The sequence below is a fragment of the Siniperca chuatsi genome, linkage group LG17 (genome assembly GCF_020085105.1).
Source record: "Siniperca chuatsi isolate FFG_IHB_CAS linkage group LG17, ASM2008510v1, whole genome shotgun sequence".
In the NCBI taxonomy this organism is placed as follows: domain Eukaryota; kingdom Metazoa; phylum Chordata; class Actinopteri; order Centrarchiformes; family Sinipercidae; genus Siniperca; species Siniperca chuatsi.
In genome coordinates, this window is record NC_058058.1 from 7,883,503 (window position 1) to 7,901,104 (window position 17,602).

At 41.6% G+C, this 17,602-nt stretch overlaps 1 protein-coding gene across 1 annotated transcript; it reads right to left on the bottom strand.

Annotated features, from left to right (window-relative positions):
- Window positions 1-491: 491 nt before the first annotated feature.
- On the bottom strand, window positions 492-17,258 carry tmem170b (transmembrane protein 170B). Its single transcript, XM_044172924.1, has 3 exons — window positions 16,472-17,258; window positions 7,416-7,586; window positions 492-4,459 (listed from the first exon to the last, which is right to left on the bottom strand). Exons 1-3 carry the CDS (start codon window positions 16,650-16,652, stop codon window positions 4,329-4,331), a joined length of 483 nt encoding a protein of 160 aa, XP_044028859.1. The 5' UTR covers window positions 16,653-17,258; the 3' UTR covers window positions 492-4,328.
- Window positions 17,259-17,602: the final 344 nt, after the last annotated feature.

Sequence of the window (17,602 nt, forward strand, 5' to 3'; positions counted from 1 at the left end):
TGACTGGGTTTATCTGATTGAGTCCACAGTACACAGCAGACTGTAGCTCTTTCCAAAAAATTATCTGAAAGAACTCAGATTATTCGGCTGAATGTGGACTTGGATAGAAACTTTGTCCTTGACTTTTTACACTGACAACTTTGCTGTGAGTTTAACTAAACTGGGAGAACATTTTCTGTCCTCAATTAATAAAGTATTTTCATGCTCGTTCACCTCTAAGTAATGTTTGGAAAGAGGAGAGACGGGAGCAGACCAAAACCTGAAAGCAGAAACTAAAGAGGCAGCCAGAAACTGGAAGGAGAGTGATGGTAAACCACAAGGGCACAGAGGAGGAAGACAACACATGGATGAAGAGGGGGAAAGCAAGTCGATGTTTTCACCTGGGACCCTCTGAAAGACCGATGCAGAAAGAGAAAACAGTCACTGCTGCTGAATTTACAGGATAATACAAAACTATGAAGGCAGTAAAGAATGGAAACAGCACTCTCGAGTGTTTATACTGCAAAAGATTTTTATTTCAACTGACTGCTGAGTATGTACAGGAGAACAATTTGTACATAAATAGGCAATAGTTATAAATATCAGCGGTTTGGCTGGTACAAAATTAAAAAAGAACATATTGTACATTATCTACAAGTGCCACTTTGGGTTTTGTACATTGTCTCTTGATGGATTGTCCGTATAGTCCATTCACACATTATCTGAGCTGCACTGCACATGCAATCGCAGCAGGTACACAGTATGTGTCCGGGGGGGAATATGTGGCATTTGGACGACAATAGACTGAGGGGGCAGCTTTAGTTATAAGCCTATGAAAGAGACAGGGTTATTGAGCTGAGCGTCTCGCTGCAGTGCGATGGCATTTTTAAAGTCTAGAGAGGATTATTAGTTGCTGGGTGTCTCTTTAGATATTGCAGTACACACACACACACACACACACACACACACGGTCATACAGCCACTTAGACGGCGGCTGAATCACAGTACCTGGAGCGGAAAAAAACAATATTCATCATGACCGATCATGGCACTGGGTGTGAATACTCCGACTGTGTGAATATCAAAATACTATCCAGTGGTTAGTTTGTGCATGTCAGCTGTTGGTTACACTTTTATCTCTCTTCTGGACACTATGGCTATATACAGCTCAGGATGTACAGTAAGTGCACTGGTCTAACAACTTCAGTCCAGTTCTTGCAGTTTCATTGGCAGAAAAGTAATTTCTAACACATCAAATAAAAAGGTTACCACCACATTATATAAGACATTGCTCAGTGAACTGTTCCTCTGAACACAGCGTCACTCACAATTAGGCCCTCACCCTTTCTGACACTTTAGGGGTCCGCTAAAGAATGTGACCAACCCCCTCTAATGAAAGAAAATAAATTAACATCCTGTTATACTACTCACATGCACAACCGCACAGACCGACACAGAATACAACAACAACAACACTCACATTGTCACGTGTCTCCTATGAACCATACATACATACAAACATGCAGAAACTGCCCGACAAACAGCTTCACAGAGATATCATTGCTATGACACCAATGAATCATAACGCAACTCACATTTGGTCCCTGAAATTGAGCTAAAACATTCAAACGGGCAGTATGGACAATGTGCAGAGCATTTAGTGGATAAAAAGGGGGTTTCAGGTGACTTCTCTCTAATTTTACACTTTAATTTTGGGGGGAAATTAGGATAGAATTTTTTTTTTTTTTTGTCAAACGGCTGCATCAAAACACTCTGTAGCACTTTCATCATTTTAAAATCTTTCAGGCATTCAGGCTGCCACTTCATTTCTGTGCAATATTGCCCTCTTGTGCGCTAAGCTGGTACTGAAGGTGAGTTGTGTCAATTACATAACTCCTATAAATACATGGCGTTTACCTTTAGAGCTACAAAACCACACAGCACACACACTTAACGACACAAACGTCACTTTTTTTTTGTCAAATCCATATCAACTGTGGTTTTGTGAAGTTGTACCACAAGTCTGGGGGCCGTTTGATACCCGAGCCAATGTGCAAATGTTTCTAAAACTGAATAAAAGAATTAATCGTGGCTCTGATATCAATTATATGAGACAAAGATGATAAATAAAGCTAGAATGTGAGCGATACTTTGGCATTACAACCTAACTCCTCTCACCCTGGGTTTAGAGCTGTGCACAAGAGAATCTGTTTGAATTTTGGGAGGATTTATGGGCCAAGTAATGAGCATTAAACTTAAATAAAATCAGTGTATCTTCCTATTCTTCAGTACTATCAGTGAAGAACTCAAACTAATGCATCAACACGATAAACCAGTTTGAGAAAATACAGTAGCTTCAAGCACTTTCTTCATAAATGATCTTTTTCTTTCAGCAAAACAAGATGACCAGTGTCTATAATCACTGATTTCTGTGTATAATAACTGTGATTACTGGATTGGGTCACACTAGAGTAGTATCATCGCACACTGTGCTAAAACAAGGCAGATTAATTTCAGTGCAATATGCAAAGTTAAACTTAAGGAACATGGGTTAATTAACAAAACAAAGAAAAGAGGGAGCCATAGAAAAATGGCCGTCTGAGCAGCAGATTCTGTTCGACCTTCTCCGGGGAGAGATGGCTTTCCACGGGGGAATTTATGCTGTAGCAGGGCAGACAATGTTAGTAATACGACGGTGGGCCGAAGAAGGCTGGATTCCAATGTTATTACAGAAAATCTGCACTAGGACTCACAGACAGTGAATATTTTGTCTGAAAATATGTCAGAGCTGACTCTCGAACAGCAAAACAATCCTTTTTAATACATCTTTCTTAAAACCTGAATAAGAGGACCCTGATCTTGATCTTACGCTAACCAGACCTAAATCAAACCTGCTCAATGCAAACTGAACCACTCTGTACTTCTGAGGGCTCGCCCAGGCCTTTATCTGTCTGCTTTAAAGAACTAGTTCAATGTTTTGGGAAATATGCTTATTCGCTTTCTTGCCGAGAGTTAGATGAGAAGATTGATACCACTCTCACAAAGACTGGCAACAGGGGGAAACAATTAGCCTGGCTCTATCCAAAGGTAACAAGATCCACCTACCAGCACCTCTAAAGCTCACTAATTAACATGCTATATCTTGTTTGTTTAACACAAAGTGTAAAAATGACAATTCTCTGTTTTACGGGGGGTTATGTAGCGGACTGTTTCTTGGCACATAACCCCCTGTAAAACTGCAACTTGTCGTTTTAGACTAAATAAATAAGATATAACGTGTTAATTACTGAGCTTTAAAGTTGCTGGTAGGCAGATTTTTGTTTTTGTCTTTTTCACAGAGCCAGGCTAGCTGTTTCCTCCGTTTCCACTCTTTGTGCTAAGCTAAGCTAACTGTATGTATGCCTATAGCTTCATGAGAGTGGCATCTTCTCAACTAACTCTCAGCAAGAAAGCGGATAAGCACATTTCCCAATGTGTTAAAATATTCCTTTAAGTCCAATCGGAGTTCTCGTTGGCACACAATGAATCAATATTTCAACAAACCAAACGTAGCACTGATGCTGGTTTTATCCTCCACGTCTACTGATTTCACACCTCTTAGGCAAAGAGTGTCTCCAACATTTACAAAGTGCAAAATTCAAAGCCGCATCTTGCTCGTGAGTTGGATGGTGCAGCTTTTAAACCATTTAAGGATCATGATTCATCATCATTCAGGTGATCATGATAATCTGTACTTGAATGTCGTGAAGACCTTGAGGTGAGGCTGATGTTTGAAGCTGAAGAAAATGGTGTTTTTGCTGATGAACACTGTTGGGTCGCCACTCCCTAAACATCCCTTCATTGCTCAACTTTTGTTCTCACGCTGATCGCCAAAGGAGATCGTCAGATCATCATTACAGGTCGTCACTCTGCTGTTTTTAAAAAATAGTTTTTTTTCCCCCAACAAGTGCAACAGAAAGCCTTTAAGAGTCAGTGGCCACAAAGGCATCTGGATGTCCCAGAGAAGGCTGTTGGCACAAAGAAGTGATGTAACTCTGGAAACACCCACAACATGGCTTTCAAGTCCAGAAGCTGAGGATGGCGCCGTCTCTGCCTGGTGCTGCTTTTTTGACACGAAGACAATCGGCCTGCATTGAGTTCCCTCTGAATTGCAGTGTGATTGTGGCAGTAACAGAGCAGAGACACTGTGGGGGGCGCTCTCTCCTGCATCCAGCCCCAAAGGTCCAGAGCAATTTCTGCCTCCTCTCTTTCCACAAACCCAGCCACGATGAGCACCTAAAAGTCTCAGATTGGCACGATTCATTCGCTCTCGTCTCTGCGTCTGTCCTTCGGCTCGTCGAGGGTTTGCTTCACAGAGTAGCCAGGATGCGTGAGAAGGCTATGATGACAGAGAGGGTGGTCTGGCCCACGCCGAACACCAGAGCCTCCAGCGGTGCCATGTCTTTCCCTGCCACGCGGTACACCCCTGCCACCGCCGCGCCTGAGGGAGAAAAAACACACATCACCAGCGTTAATACACAAGGCGAGTAAACAGATGGACAGGCGCACAAACACAGCTGTCGGTCACGGCCTGTCACCATTACCGCAGATTGTCCATTCACAATGAGGAGCACGGAGGACAAACACATCCTCCCTCATCTTTTCCTTCCATCAGCGCAGCTTCCCGCCGGAAGTCAAGTATTCTGCACAAAAGTTGTTTTTGTGTGTGAACATCTATTAAAAGATGGCGGAGCGTTCACCGTGAGGACGTTATTCAATGCACAGCCACATGCTGTGTTGACTCGCCGCGCTTCCTACAACAGTTTGTCACGCTGCTGTTTGGGCAATCGTCATGGAAACAGACAGCGACAGAGAAACTTTTTATCTCTAATCCCAGGAGCAAAACAGAGTAGCCTAATTTTGGTTAAGAACTAAACCAAACAGAGAGATATCGTTGGATTTAAAGGCACTGAAAACATACCTTCTCAATCAGCTTTATAAATGGACACAATTTGTTTCCCATATTTTGAACAGTTTTGACATGAGAGATTTCTGTCTGTGCTTTTTTGTCTGGGCTCCGTTCATTGGTCTGAAATGGGTGGGGCTCAGTTGGAAAAAGGTGATGTCACGTATTTCTGTCCACCAGTCAGTATTTAGGAATATTTAAAGACACAGTGAAATAAAAAATAACATTTTCCAGGTTCTAATTCTGTGTCCCCGTGTTATTTTTTCAGTTATCTTTTGTTTTTTGTCAAATATATGCAAGACAAAAATCTATTTTTTTATATATCAAATTCACTCTCTTTCCTCTTCCTGTAAAATATCAAAATTGTTTTAATGAACCTGGGTGTATACATACAGTAAATGTATCCAATTAAACTAAATTTGAGGCAACTAGCTAAAACCATTCTTAACCATTAGCTCAGAGGTTTTACAAACTCTGACGCATGTCTCCCATACATGATGCAAAGATACTGCTTGAGATTAAATGGACAGCTGCGTGCCGTTGTTCTAAAAACAACAGGAAATAAGTTATTGTAGTTTGTCCCGCTTATTAACACACACGGCTCATGGAGGATATTAATGAACTTAAAAAGACTTCGACTGTCGCAATTTGCATCAAAAACTGCACTCCTCTGAATCATAACTCAAACCGGAACACACAGACGTGACACATATATTTTTATCTAGTCAGTGTGACCTACACTTCCCGAGGATATCTCCTGAAACATACATAAATCTGCTTAGAAATCACAGAAAAAAGATGCTATTTACAACTCCAGAACTTCTTCAGTATCAAAGTAATTCAGTGATGGAAACATTGCAAACAGGAACCTCTAGTAGCTAATTCAGCAAACCTTTAATGGCGCCACATTAACATATAGGCCTAAAAAAGACGGGGTTAAAGTTGTAGCCCACAGTTGTTCACATTTTGTGGTTGTGCTGTTCTTCATTTCCATCTCGTCTGCTACCTCTCGATCTAATAACATGAGTTGAGACCAACGGTTCTCAAAGTCACACCCACTTTAATGTGATCCAATCATACCTAAGGACTTTGTTCAAAGCCCTCTCGTAAACTCCACCCACATAATCCGTTTCACTCAGAAATTTGTCACATAACAGAGGCTGAAAACTGTGACTTTAAAATCTAAATGTGAACGCAATTATGGGTTTCTTTGCTTATGTTACCACTGTCAGTAAAATCTGATCAAAACACACCCACACAGTCCTGATTAAACAGATTAGCTGAATTTCTGACAGTTAAACTCTTAATAAATTATAATAAAGGAGTTTGTTTCTTATTTAGTTATGGGTACTTAACGTTATAGAGAAATACTGAAGATATGAAACCAAGTATTCAGGGGCTTTAAAGGTTGAAGTTTTTTCTTCCTAACACTACATGACCTTTTCTTTACTTCTGCTCGGCTGAGATTGTTGCCTTTGCCTCTGTCCTGCCACACTTTGACTCTAAGCCAGGCAGGGTGAGACTGAGGTGTGTGTGCTCACAGTCAACAGTCTGCTCTCTGTGATTGCTACACATTAATAATAAAGTGTCTTTCTATTTTGGGGGCCAGCTTGCTTCTGTGATGGAGAGTGATTCATTCAGTGAGCCTTGAAAGAGCTCCTGCCCTACGCTCAAATAGATTTAGGTCTATTTACACACCCTGTGATCACACTCTGTCACAGTGAGTGGACGGTAATGAAAGACAAAGCAAGGCTTATCTGGTGCATCTGGTGACGGACAGACAAACTGTGGAATATATTCAGATAAACAAATAAAAATGAATAAAACAGAAAGCAGGCAGCCAGCAATAAAGACTTTAAGTATCATATCAATTGTAATTACTCTTCGTAGCCCTGTATGTTTCTTTTGCAGACATTTTTTTACGAGTACCGGTAAGTATGACAATGTAGAGTATGTGCAGTTCAGTATATAGTGCACTTATACTGCCAGAAAGGCCTGAAGGCAAACACAGAGTGCATGTAAAGCGGAATATGTGTCTTCAATAAAGCGCATGCAGTTAAAGTCAAGTTTCTGGATAGTCGTCTAATATACCAAGTCCTCCGGTCATATGAAGTTATAACAGTATGTATGATGGATGAATGATGCTAGGGTGGGAGAGGCCGTGTATGACTCTGAGTTGGCGGGCCAGTGATTGGCCAATCAACTTGCCCTGCATAAACTTTTACTGGCCCTTGGCCATTGGTTATGTCAGACCCTGTGTGCTACATAAATAAATAAAGGAAGGTAAACAAGAAAACATAAGAGTCTGAAGTCTTTCCCTCTCTGTCAACTCCTGTCGTCTTCTGTTTGACAGGAGTCAACGCACAAAGTCCCTCCACCCTGCTCGGTTTCCCTCCCTGTCACCTTCCGTCTTCCTCTTGGTTGACTGGATGCTGAACGCTGTCTAAAAAAAGGATGAACAAAAAACAAAATTAATAGTAATTAGACTTACTGGTGATGACGCCTCCGGAGAGGGAGGCCAGGAAACCCACGCTGACCAGCACCAGCGTGATGAGGCGGCCCCTCTTGTGCCGCTGCAGCATGACCAACATGAGCAGCCCCACCGCCCCGTGGACGAAGAGCGAGGAGAAGAGACACCACAGGAACACCCAGTACCACATCTCTGACAGGGAGACAAAACACAGCACAGGCAGGATGTTAGATCAGATACGAGCTGAAAACATGCAAATACAAAAAGAAACAGACTAAACAGTGTGACTGTGTTCCACAGATTTCTGACTGAACAAATGGGCGATTTGATAGCTTAGATTTATCCATCAGAGAAATATATTTGCACATAAAATGTACAATTTTTAGGTACTTTACTTGACTATTTACACTTTATGCTACTTTATACTTATGCTCCATTACATTTCACTGTGAAAAATTGTACTTTCTACTTCGATCGAAATAAAATTAATCAGCAACTATTTTGATAATCAATTAATTGTTTGAGTAATTTTTCAAGCGAAAAATGTCAAACATTTGCTGATTCCAGGTTCTCAAACGAGATAATTTGCTGCTTTTCTTGGTCTTGCAATATAGTACATTTAATATTTTGGGGTTTTGAACTGTTGGTCAGACAAAACAAGACATTTACTGTGGTCATTTTGTGCTCTAGGATACTGTGGACATTTTTCACTGTTTTCTGGTGTTTTATAGACCAAACTATTGAAATTGAAAAGAAAATTGGCAGATGAATCAATAATGAAAATTATCACTAGTTACAGCCCTATTTATTCTACTAAATGTATCTGATAGATAGAGCTACTAGTTACTTTACTAAATATGATACATTTCTTTAGATTAAACTACTCAACTGTATGTAAAATTGTTAAAATAAGTGAAGAAAACTCTCTGAAATGCATCAGTAATAATAATCCACTAATATAATTTATATAATAACACAATATCAAGTACTTTTACGTTTGACACATTAACTACATTTTGTTGTAAATACGTGTTACTTTTACATACACAGAGTATTTCTACATGCATCTCTTTGATGCAACTGATATTGCTTCATTTTAAAGGGTCACAAGCTCAGCCTTTGAAAACGGATGTATAATGTCTCCTGTGGATCAGCAGAAGCTTTGTCATAACCCTGATGAATACATTACATTACTCTTATTTAGCTCCAAAGCGACTTACAATAAGTGCATTTGAACCACGAGGATACAATCCAAAAATTGCAAGAATCATGCAAGTACATCAACTTCATCTAATACGCTGAACTGCTTCAAGTGCTACAGTATAATGATGTCATAGTGATGTCATCATGGTTACCTCAGCTTCATCTTGGGCCCGGAGACGACAGATTTATAACAAAAAGCCTGCGTCACAAACTGGAGGGGTTTTTTTTAAGATGAGGGAACTTACCAGGAAGGGAGAGCCTAATCAAAGATGATATCCAGTTTCATTATGGGAAATGTCGGATCCAGTGCTTTCGGGGCTTGGCCCATACTAGGGACTAACAGTCAGGATATCTCGGCTTCTGCTGCTTAGATTTAGACCATTCTTTATTTAAGTCCCCCAACTTTATGGTAAATGCAATGCTAAATCACTGCAGTACCCCCTTGAGCAAAGACTGAGGATTTTCATCACAGAGAAGAACAGGATAAATATTCCTCCCCGGATAGGTAAAGATACAATGTCCTTGTCATGCAAATTCAGAGACTCCATTCCTCAGGAAGGAGGATATCCTGCTGCGTGGCCCACTCGCTGATTTCCTGATGCATTTGACAGATTTACACATTACAGACCTTGTTTGAGAACATATTGCAGCTACAGATCAGGATGCACAAATACTCTTGCAGCTTCACACGTCTGTGAGGGAGGATTTCAATCTACAGTCGCCACAATCTAAGTCAGGGCTCATCGAGGAGGCAGCCGACCATGGTAATGGACCTGAGGTTGTGATGTATAAAACCGCTTCGAGTGAGATTTCAGATGAGCTGCTGCGAGCTACACATGAAGCAGTAATTAGAAAATCTCGTCTGAAACAATGGCTTATAGTTGCCTTTTGTGAACGTCTTCAGCAGGACGACAGATAAACGATGCAACATTACTAAATCAGCAATCAAAATGCTGAATTTGTTAAATTCCCAAAACTGTCAACAATCATCTAATTATGCACTGAGCTCCACCAAACACAAGAGTTATGGCTGAGAAAACATATCAGGCATCTTTACAGGGCCCAGACTGTGCTGCCTTGATGACTGATTTCATAAGAAAAAAAAACAAAGTAAACGTCTTTATAGAAGCAGGACCAACTCAGAGGTCAGCCCCATGCAAGATCTCTCTCATCCTCGTCCTCCTCATCCCTCCCTCTTTCTTTCTTTCTGTCTAACAAACCGGCTTTACATAAAGAGCTCTGGCCTCATTGCACTTCACCAGCGAGGGGCCTTGCTTTAAACCACTGGCACCGTGGGAGCAAGGAGAAGCCAGCTGGCCATGAGATTAATCTAGAAGAAAAGAGATCGACTGAGGAAGGGGCCATCCAGCACGGATAAGAATAACCAATCCAAAGCACAGCAATGTTGTTAAAAGCCTGTTTTGTTTGGATGATAGGATTTAAACAGGAAATGTGACATTGTTGTGTGGTGTAAACAGCTGAAGACACAATTCTATTACAAAGTATTTCACAAGCCCAAAAGGGGCTACTCTGGTTGTTCCACAGTCGACTGAGCGCCTACATCTACTTATTGATCCGACAATCAGCTGTCGAGCTGGGTGGAGAGAGATGCGACAGCGCAGTAACACATCTCTTTGTCCTGCATGACTGGGCACGTCACACTGTTAGAGGGCGGCTACAGCTGTCTTTCTACAACCATCGCCGTCTATCTAGCAAGAGAGGAGGGAGAAGTCTGAGACAGGTCGGGGGATGTAAGAGTCAGAAAGATGGGTGCAGGGAGTAGCAGAGGACAGTGGGTGCTTTCCATTCTTCTAATTATGCTTCCTCCCCTCATCGCTCCTCCGTCCTCTACGGGCCGTGACCTGGAAATCGATCGAGGTCTGCCATCATTAAGGATGTTCAAACCGTTTAAATGTGTCTCGGAGGAGAGAGGAGGCTCCTGGAGGAGCTCATGCAACGTTCACGTCACATATTTAAAAATGTAATTATAAGCAGCGGAGTGGGAAAAACTGTTCACGCCAGCCTCCGACTTGTAAATTTGAGTCGGAGATATTGTGAATTTCCGACAGCTACAATAAAAGAACTACAGAGGTGTCAACAAACTGTTGGCAAAATGGCAGCAAAGCCACCAGCAGGCAGTTACATCCAAACAAAATCCAATATTAACACTAATGGAATCAATTCTCATTTAAAAGGAGCTATACACATTTTATATTTTCATACTTTTACATTGTTTGTATCTGGTTTCACTTGTTAACTGCTACAAATGTGTGACACAACTAAAGAAGCTAATTTAGGATAGGATTTAGAATAATGCGTGAATGCTCCCAAGTTGGAATAACGGCAGGTTTTCCTGTTCTTCCCCTTCTGCCGATGCGTGAACAAGGCAGTGGAACGAGGAACCTCAGGTGTATCCTATGCGGAAGTTTTTTTACTGGACGGCTGATCTGATGGGACAGTAAAAGAAATGACCAGGCTTCACTTTAATATTTAGAATACTGCACAAATGTAATATTGTAGATTAGACAAATAACAGCACCAACAGTGGCTCTAATGTTATTCATGTTTAATCAGAAAATAAAAAACATGTATGTTTAATCTGAATCATAAAACTTCATAAGTCGGAATGCTTTTCTTCCTCTTTCTTTATTTTTCGTTCCAAATGAATCTTGTCTCATTCAGAACATACAGCTTTTATTATTATTAGTCCTACTATCAGCCTGAGCCTGAAAAGGATGTCAGATTTACTGTAACTGCGGTCCTTCACAAACTAACGCTATCGATTGTATTTAGAACATTTATAGCTGTTTTTATTGCTCCCTCACGTCAATTCAGCGTCCTCATCAGGCATCAGGTGTTTTCTCTTTTACAGTGTTACTGTTACTGAATTATTTCTGCACATTTGATAGTTGAGATGCTGTGTGTCATGATTAACTAACGTCTCCTCAAAATGATGCCCATTCGGTAAATACAATTCCTCCATCCTTGTGCTTCTTCCTAAGACACGAGGAAGAGAACTGAGTGAGGAGCCGTGTTAGCCAAATGGAAAGTAGCCAGAGACATCCCACCCTGCTCCATTAGGATACCTCATTCGCTGGGTGCCAGTTGCACAGGCTGGGCATCTGTCACCCAACTTAAGCCTGGACGGATTAACACAATGCTCAACATAGAAGCATGGAGGGCCACAGGAGGACGTGTCCCACAAACCCCACCTCTGTCTGTCTGTCCCCTGACCACCACGACCGGCACCTGAGCACCAGTGGTGGAAAGTAACTAAGTAACTCAAGTACTGTACTTAAGTACATTGTTGAGATATTTCTTGAGTATTTCCATTTTTTTGCTACTTTTATTCTTCTACTCAACTTCATTTCTGAGGGAAATATTGTACTTTATACTCCATTACATTTATCTGACAGCGATAGGTACTTTTCAAATGAAGATTTCACATAAAAACACACATGAAAAGCATATAAATAGCATTGTTAAAGATTAAACCAGTGGTTCAAAATTTCAGTATATGAGTTGTTAGCAGTTCGAATGAAAGAGAGTTTTCCTCTCTAAACTTCTCAGATGGTTTCATTTAAATAAGGCTCAAAGATGTCAAATTATATATAATATAATATTTCACAAATAAAAGCAAAGATAAAACCAAATTCCAAAACATTAATACAAATTTGTGCAGCAGAACTTATCAGAACAATAATCATCTCACGAACCCTCAAAATTAATTTGCGACTCTTTGGAGGAGGCCCAAACCCTAGGTTGGAAACCACTGGACTAAACTACCCAACTGTATATAAAGTATTTAAATCTAGCTCCACCTCGAACAGCTACAACAGTAAAAATGCTTCTTACACAGTGATGCATCATCAGAAAAATGTCAAATATAAAAATATATCACACAGGTGCCATTTTGATACTTTAAGTACATTTTGCTGATAATACTTTTGTACTTTTACTTAGATTTTGAATGCAGGACTTTTACTTGTAATGGAGTATTACTACATTGTGATATTGGTACTTTTACTTAAGTAAGTGATTTGAATACCTCTTCCACCACTGCTGAGCACAGCCACTGATGGGCGGGGTCCGACACTAACACCTGCTGAGAACCAAATGTCAGTAAAATCTGTCTTTGGTGGGTAAATCGGTGACAGTCTCCCGCCATGCTGGCCGCTAACATTTAAACGCCTTGGTTAAAGGGATTTCTGTTGCACTTCTTGATGAATTACAAGCTTGATGTAATGTGATCAAGATTGAAATGAACAACTAGAAAGAGAAAATTGGTAGGGTGAAATGTTTCAGCGGAAAATACATGGCTCGTTATTTACTCTGGTTGATAGAAATTACTCTTGGCAGGTCTTTTTTCTTTTAGTTTAGCAGATGTTGGAAGCTGAGTCGAACATTTAATTTCAGGGGACAGCAGTGCAGGTGGTCACATCTCAGAGAGAGCACCTATGGGGTGAGAGATTGTGCTTGACTAAAGTGCTGTCTCATGTTCAGAGATAAAAGCGGACATAACGCGTCCAGAGCACGGAATTAACTTCTGCTAATCCGCAACTACAGACCGAGGTCTTTGTCCGCATGGCAGCTTTAGAGCTCGCTAACAGTGAAGCATAAAAAAAAAGCAGGGGATCGTGTTTTTTTGGTCACTTGATAAGAGGTCAGAGTTTTTGCAACAAGCACACAGGCCATCAAAACGGCAGCAGGCTCCCAAAGTAGGAGCTCTGCAGGGGTGTTGAGGTCATCCATCAGGAGGAAGAATGATGGATTTGTCCCGGTATAAGGAGACAGAGAGAGGTGGGATATGGCCGGCTGGTAGTGATAAAGCTGGAACTGTCTTGACTTGAATCTTGTAGATCCAGCTCAAGACAAAAGATGAACCAGGCTTTTGCTTCTGGGTCCTGGCCCAAATTTATTGAAGTACCAACATTGTGAATCTCTTGCAGACCTAAATTTACTCTCATCCCAGTTTTCAAGAAACAAAGAAAGAAAAACTGGGGGCCGCGGAAGAAGCTGTCAACACAACAATGACATATTATCACCTAATAAAGTTGTGGTGAATGCGTTAGCAAACAGCTGCCTATTTACCTGCAGACACAGCTAGTGTCCACCTGGTGAAAGTAAGTCTATTCACCCTCTTTTTAGCTCTGTTTTTGGTCTCCACCAACTCCTGAGATTAATATCTGGTTCTTTTAGCTGCTAAATGCTCCACTATGTTCACCACACCAGCAAGTTGCTAACTTTGTCTGTCTGCTGTTTGGTGCTGGGCAGGTTGGAGTACAAGAACTTTTTTGCTGAAAACAGCTTTGATTGAAAACAGGGTTGATAAGAGCGGTGAGAGTGAACCAAAACAGTAGAGATGCGGGCCTGAAAACCAAAACAACGAGCTAAAAGACGCTAAAATGATCTTTAAATTTGAGGGACAATACAGAGTCAGGTGATAATTCTCTGGGATTTCATGAACACCTTTCACAGGAAACATAGTCATTTGATCCATTGTTAATATAAAACAATTGATTAGTGCAGCTTTAAACTGAGAATAGCAACAACAACCAATGATATTTAACCAGGTATTCAACCAACCAATCAGCGTTTAACTGATCATGCTGTAATTACTGCAGAAAGAAAATAGTCTAGTAATGTATTTAAAATATTCATCGTTACATTTATTGAGATATGCCAGACAACTTGACATAGATTTTAAATCATATCGGCCAGTAGCGAAGTGTGTGACCAAATGTTCACATGAGCGCCAGGAGAATAAAGCAAACCTGGGTCAAAGATTAGAAGTAATAAGAAGATATATCTAATAAGTCAACACTTAAGCAATGAAACCTAAACATGTCTGGACAAGGTGAGGTCTTGCATAGACATTTAAAAGGTTGGTTCGCCTACATTACAAGAAAACAGATTTATAGGGACTATCTTCTTCTTGAAAGTAGCTCCAATAAAAACTGTTCATAGTGAGGACTGTAAAGTATCCAAAATAACAGGGAAATGGTCTCTGGAAAGACATGTTTTTCTTAGCACAGTTTCATTCACCTGCACTGTGTTAAAGTGGCGTTAAAACTCTCAGAGATTTATATTTTGGAACAACTGGGAACATAAAACCAAAACTATATCTGCATGTGATCTAGCTTTGCAGATAACTTTTTCATAATTTGGGTGAACCAACCCTATAAAAATCAACATTTTAGAAACATAAAGCTTGCAAATAAAAGTCTTGTGCAATCATATTTGCAAACCATAAAGCAAACTATCTTCCTGAAATTGTTTGCTGAAGTGAAACTGCTGCTAAACAGGAAATCCATTTGTTTAAGTAACTCCCCGGGGGCCTCAAAGAAAGGGCAAAGGAGGCTGACATATCTTAAAAGTTTACATCTGCTTCTGTTGAGTATTGCTCTTGTTGTTCAGGGCTCAACACACTCTCCCACTGACCTTATATCATGTCTCAGGAAATCGTTTTTCACCTGGTTGGTGAACCGTGGGGTTGATAGGGATCGGGTGGCAGTTTCGTGCACCCTGCTCACTACAGTCCGGGCGTCACTTCCTCACAGCTTTCTACTCGCTCTGCCAGCTCTGCTTCTGCAAACTTCTACATGCGCTGCAGCTTCCTGCTGAGTCAGCATCATTAACTACCTCTTTCTCGTTCTTGCTTGATGTGTCTCTCAACACAGGATGTCAGCTGCATTTCATAAGACGGGTGTGCACCAACTCGGCTATGACCACATGTCACTCTCACTCTGCGGGAACGAATTCAAGAATGTCTATAATCTTGTGTTTATATGACAGAGCAATCCTGTTCTTCCTGTATACGTAACCCTTTTCCCCCTGAACTTCACATTTTTTGAACAGATGGTGGCCAGCAAGTTTGTTCTTGCTGAGGAAGTTCGGCCTCCCTGTAGAGGAAAAGATAAAATGCCCACACTGCTTTTCTTGTTCCTACATCCTTTTTTTTTGTTTTTTTTAATTTCATGTGGACTTGACTGACCATGTTTAGACCCCCAGATCACCTTCCTTGAAGCTCCTTAACACAGATCCTCAAGAAAAGGTGTGGAACATCACCTTTATGTGAGGAAGAAGATCTATTGTAGAAACATTGTCAATCATGTCTTTATGAAATAAAAGAACAGGGAACAAGAAAATCAGCTTGCAGGCAGTTTTCCTTTTTTTTGGTGTACATAATTGTTGACAGCAACTCTTAAGGAAGCACCTTACTACACTGTCATCTGTATGTATCAGATCAGCTCATCATGATGCTCGGACCACATATTTACAGCTTATTAATACCCATACATTAAAGCTGTTACCGCCTGGCCCTACCATTCAAAAGCACATTGATAAAAGCATGAATTTAAACTCATCCTCATTATTTCTGGAGCCCTGCCCAGAGTTGAAGATGCTGCCTCTAATTGCCCCTTCATTACTGGACTGCAAGACAAAGGGAGGAGGGGGGGGGGGGCAACACTTCATTTACTACACAGTCAAGGCGCATTCAAGCAGCAGAAAGATTAATTAGCCGCATCACGTTATCATTATTTTCGTGTCATCCACTGACTCCGCACGCGTGGACAGAGGAGTGGCATTTTTTATTGTGGCCCGGCCGGCACCACCAGCAATTATCGGTGGGTGGGGGTGTCGTGGTTCAGGTGCCCCCTTTTCATGGGGACAGCTCTGCCCTTTCTGCTTACTAAGCATGTGAGGAGAAATATCACATATGTAGGTTTATTTTAGTTTAAAATGGACGTGCTAAAACGCCAGCAGCGACCGCTGTGGGCAACACAACTGTACAGTAACGTTACATGCTGCTTGATGGTGATGACTTCTGTGTGAGCAGCTGAATACGTGAAAACTGCATTCATTCCGCATACCTGTAAAGTGCTGCAGCGTCGTGCCTTGCACCCAAAGGCTCAGCACTTGCTGCACCGACAGATTAACAGAATAATCCCTGTTCGTTGTCATGTTTCTGCCGCCGCCGCCGCTGCCGCCGCCGCCGCCCGGGTCCGCACCCCTCTTTATCGAATAGCTGTACTTGGCTTTAGACGAAGGCATGGAGGAGACCGGGGTGGCATGGGATGTGAGGCGGCTCTCCCCGGCGCGGCTCGCCTCTACCGGTGCCTCTGCTTCGGCTTGACGTCCGTCTCCGCTCCGGGAAGGGAAGGGCCGCTGGCTGGTCGGTTCATCCTCGGTGGTGTCGGTGGCGGCTGTGTGGAGGCCATGATGGGGATGGCAGCGGGACCGCAGGCAGGCACACGCACGGTCGGCTCGTCCTACATCGGCTAGCCCTGCTACATAACTCTTAAAGGGCCAGTCGCCTGCTTTGTGAAGATGGGGGGGGGGGGGTTTACAGTTTACGTTGACACATCTCCGGGACACTGACTAGGACAGTGGCTTTTGCGCAGAAAATGTGCGCCAACCATGTGTCGCATAAAAATAGTTACGTGGCAACGTAATCCCAGCACATTGCGATCGATATTAGACCATAAATCAAATACTAATTATCTCCATCAACACATCTTTATACACTGGGTTGTAACTAGCTAAAACAAGACGTTTTGCTAATGTGGAAATATTTAATTTTATTCTTTTACCGCCGACAGTTGTGGTTGATGAGCAGCCAAACAATGTGGTTGCTAGGCGACAGACAAGAACCGTTGTGGCCACTGCCCAGGTGACACGAGCTTTTCCAACGGCATCGAACGACTCAACCAATCAGAACTGAGGATCACACAACTGTAGGCGATATATAAATGTATACCGGTACATATTTAGACATAAACCTGTCATAACTATGTATGTAATGTTTATTTTGTGTTTATTGATTTCTTGTTTAAAAAAAAAAAAATCTACATCAAGATCAAATGACGTTAAGTGCCAGCTACTACCGGGGCGCGTTGCCCATGACGACGGATGGATGCAGGAGCTCTCCTTGGTGCTGATTGGCTCCTGCCACGTCACCCCAAAACGCCTGATATAATAATAAATAATATGATAGGATGGAT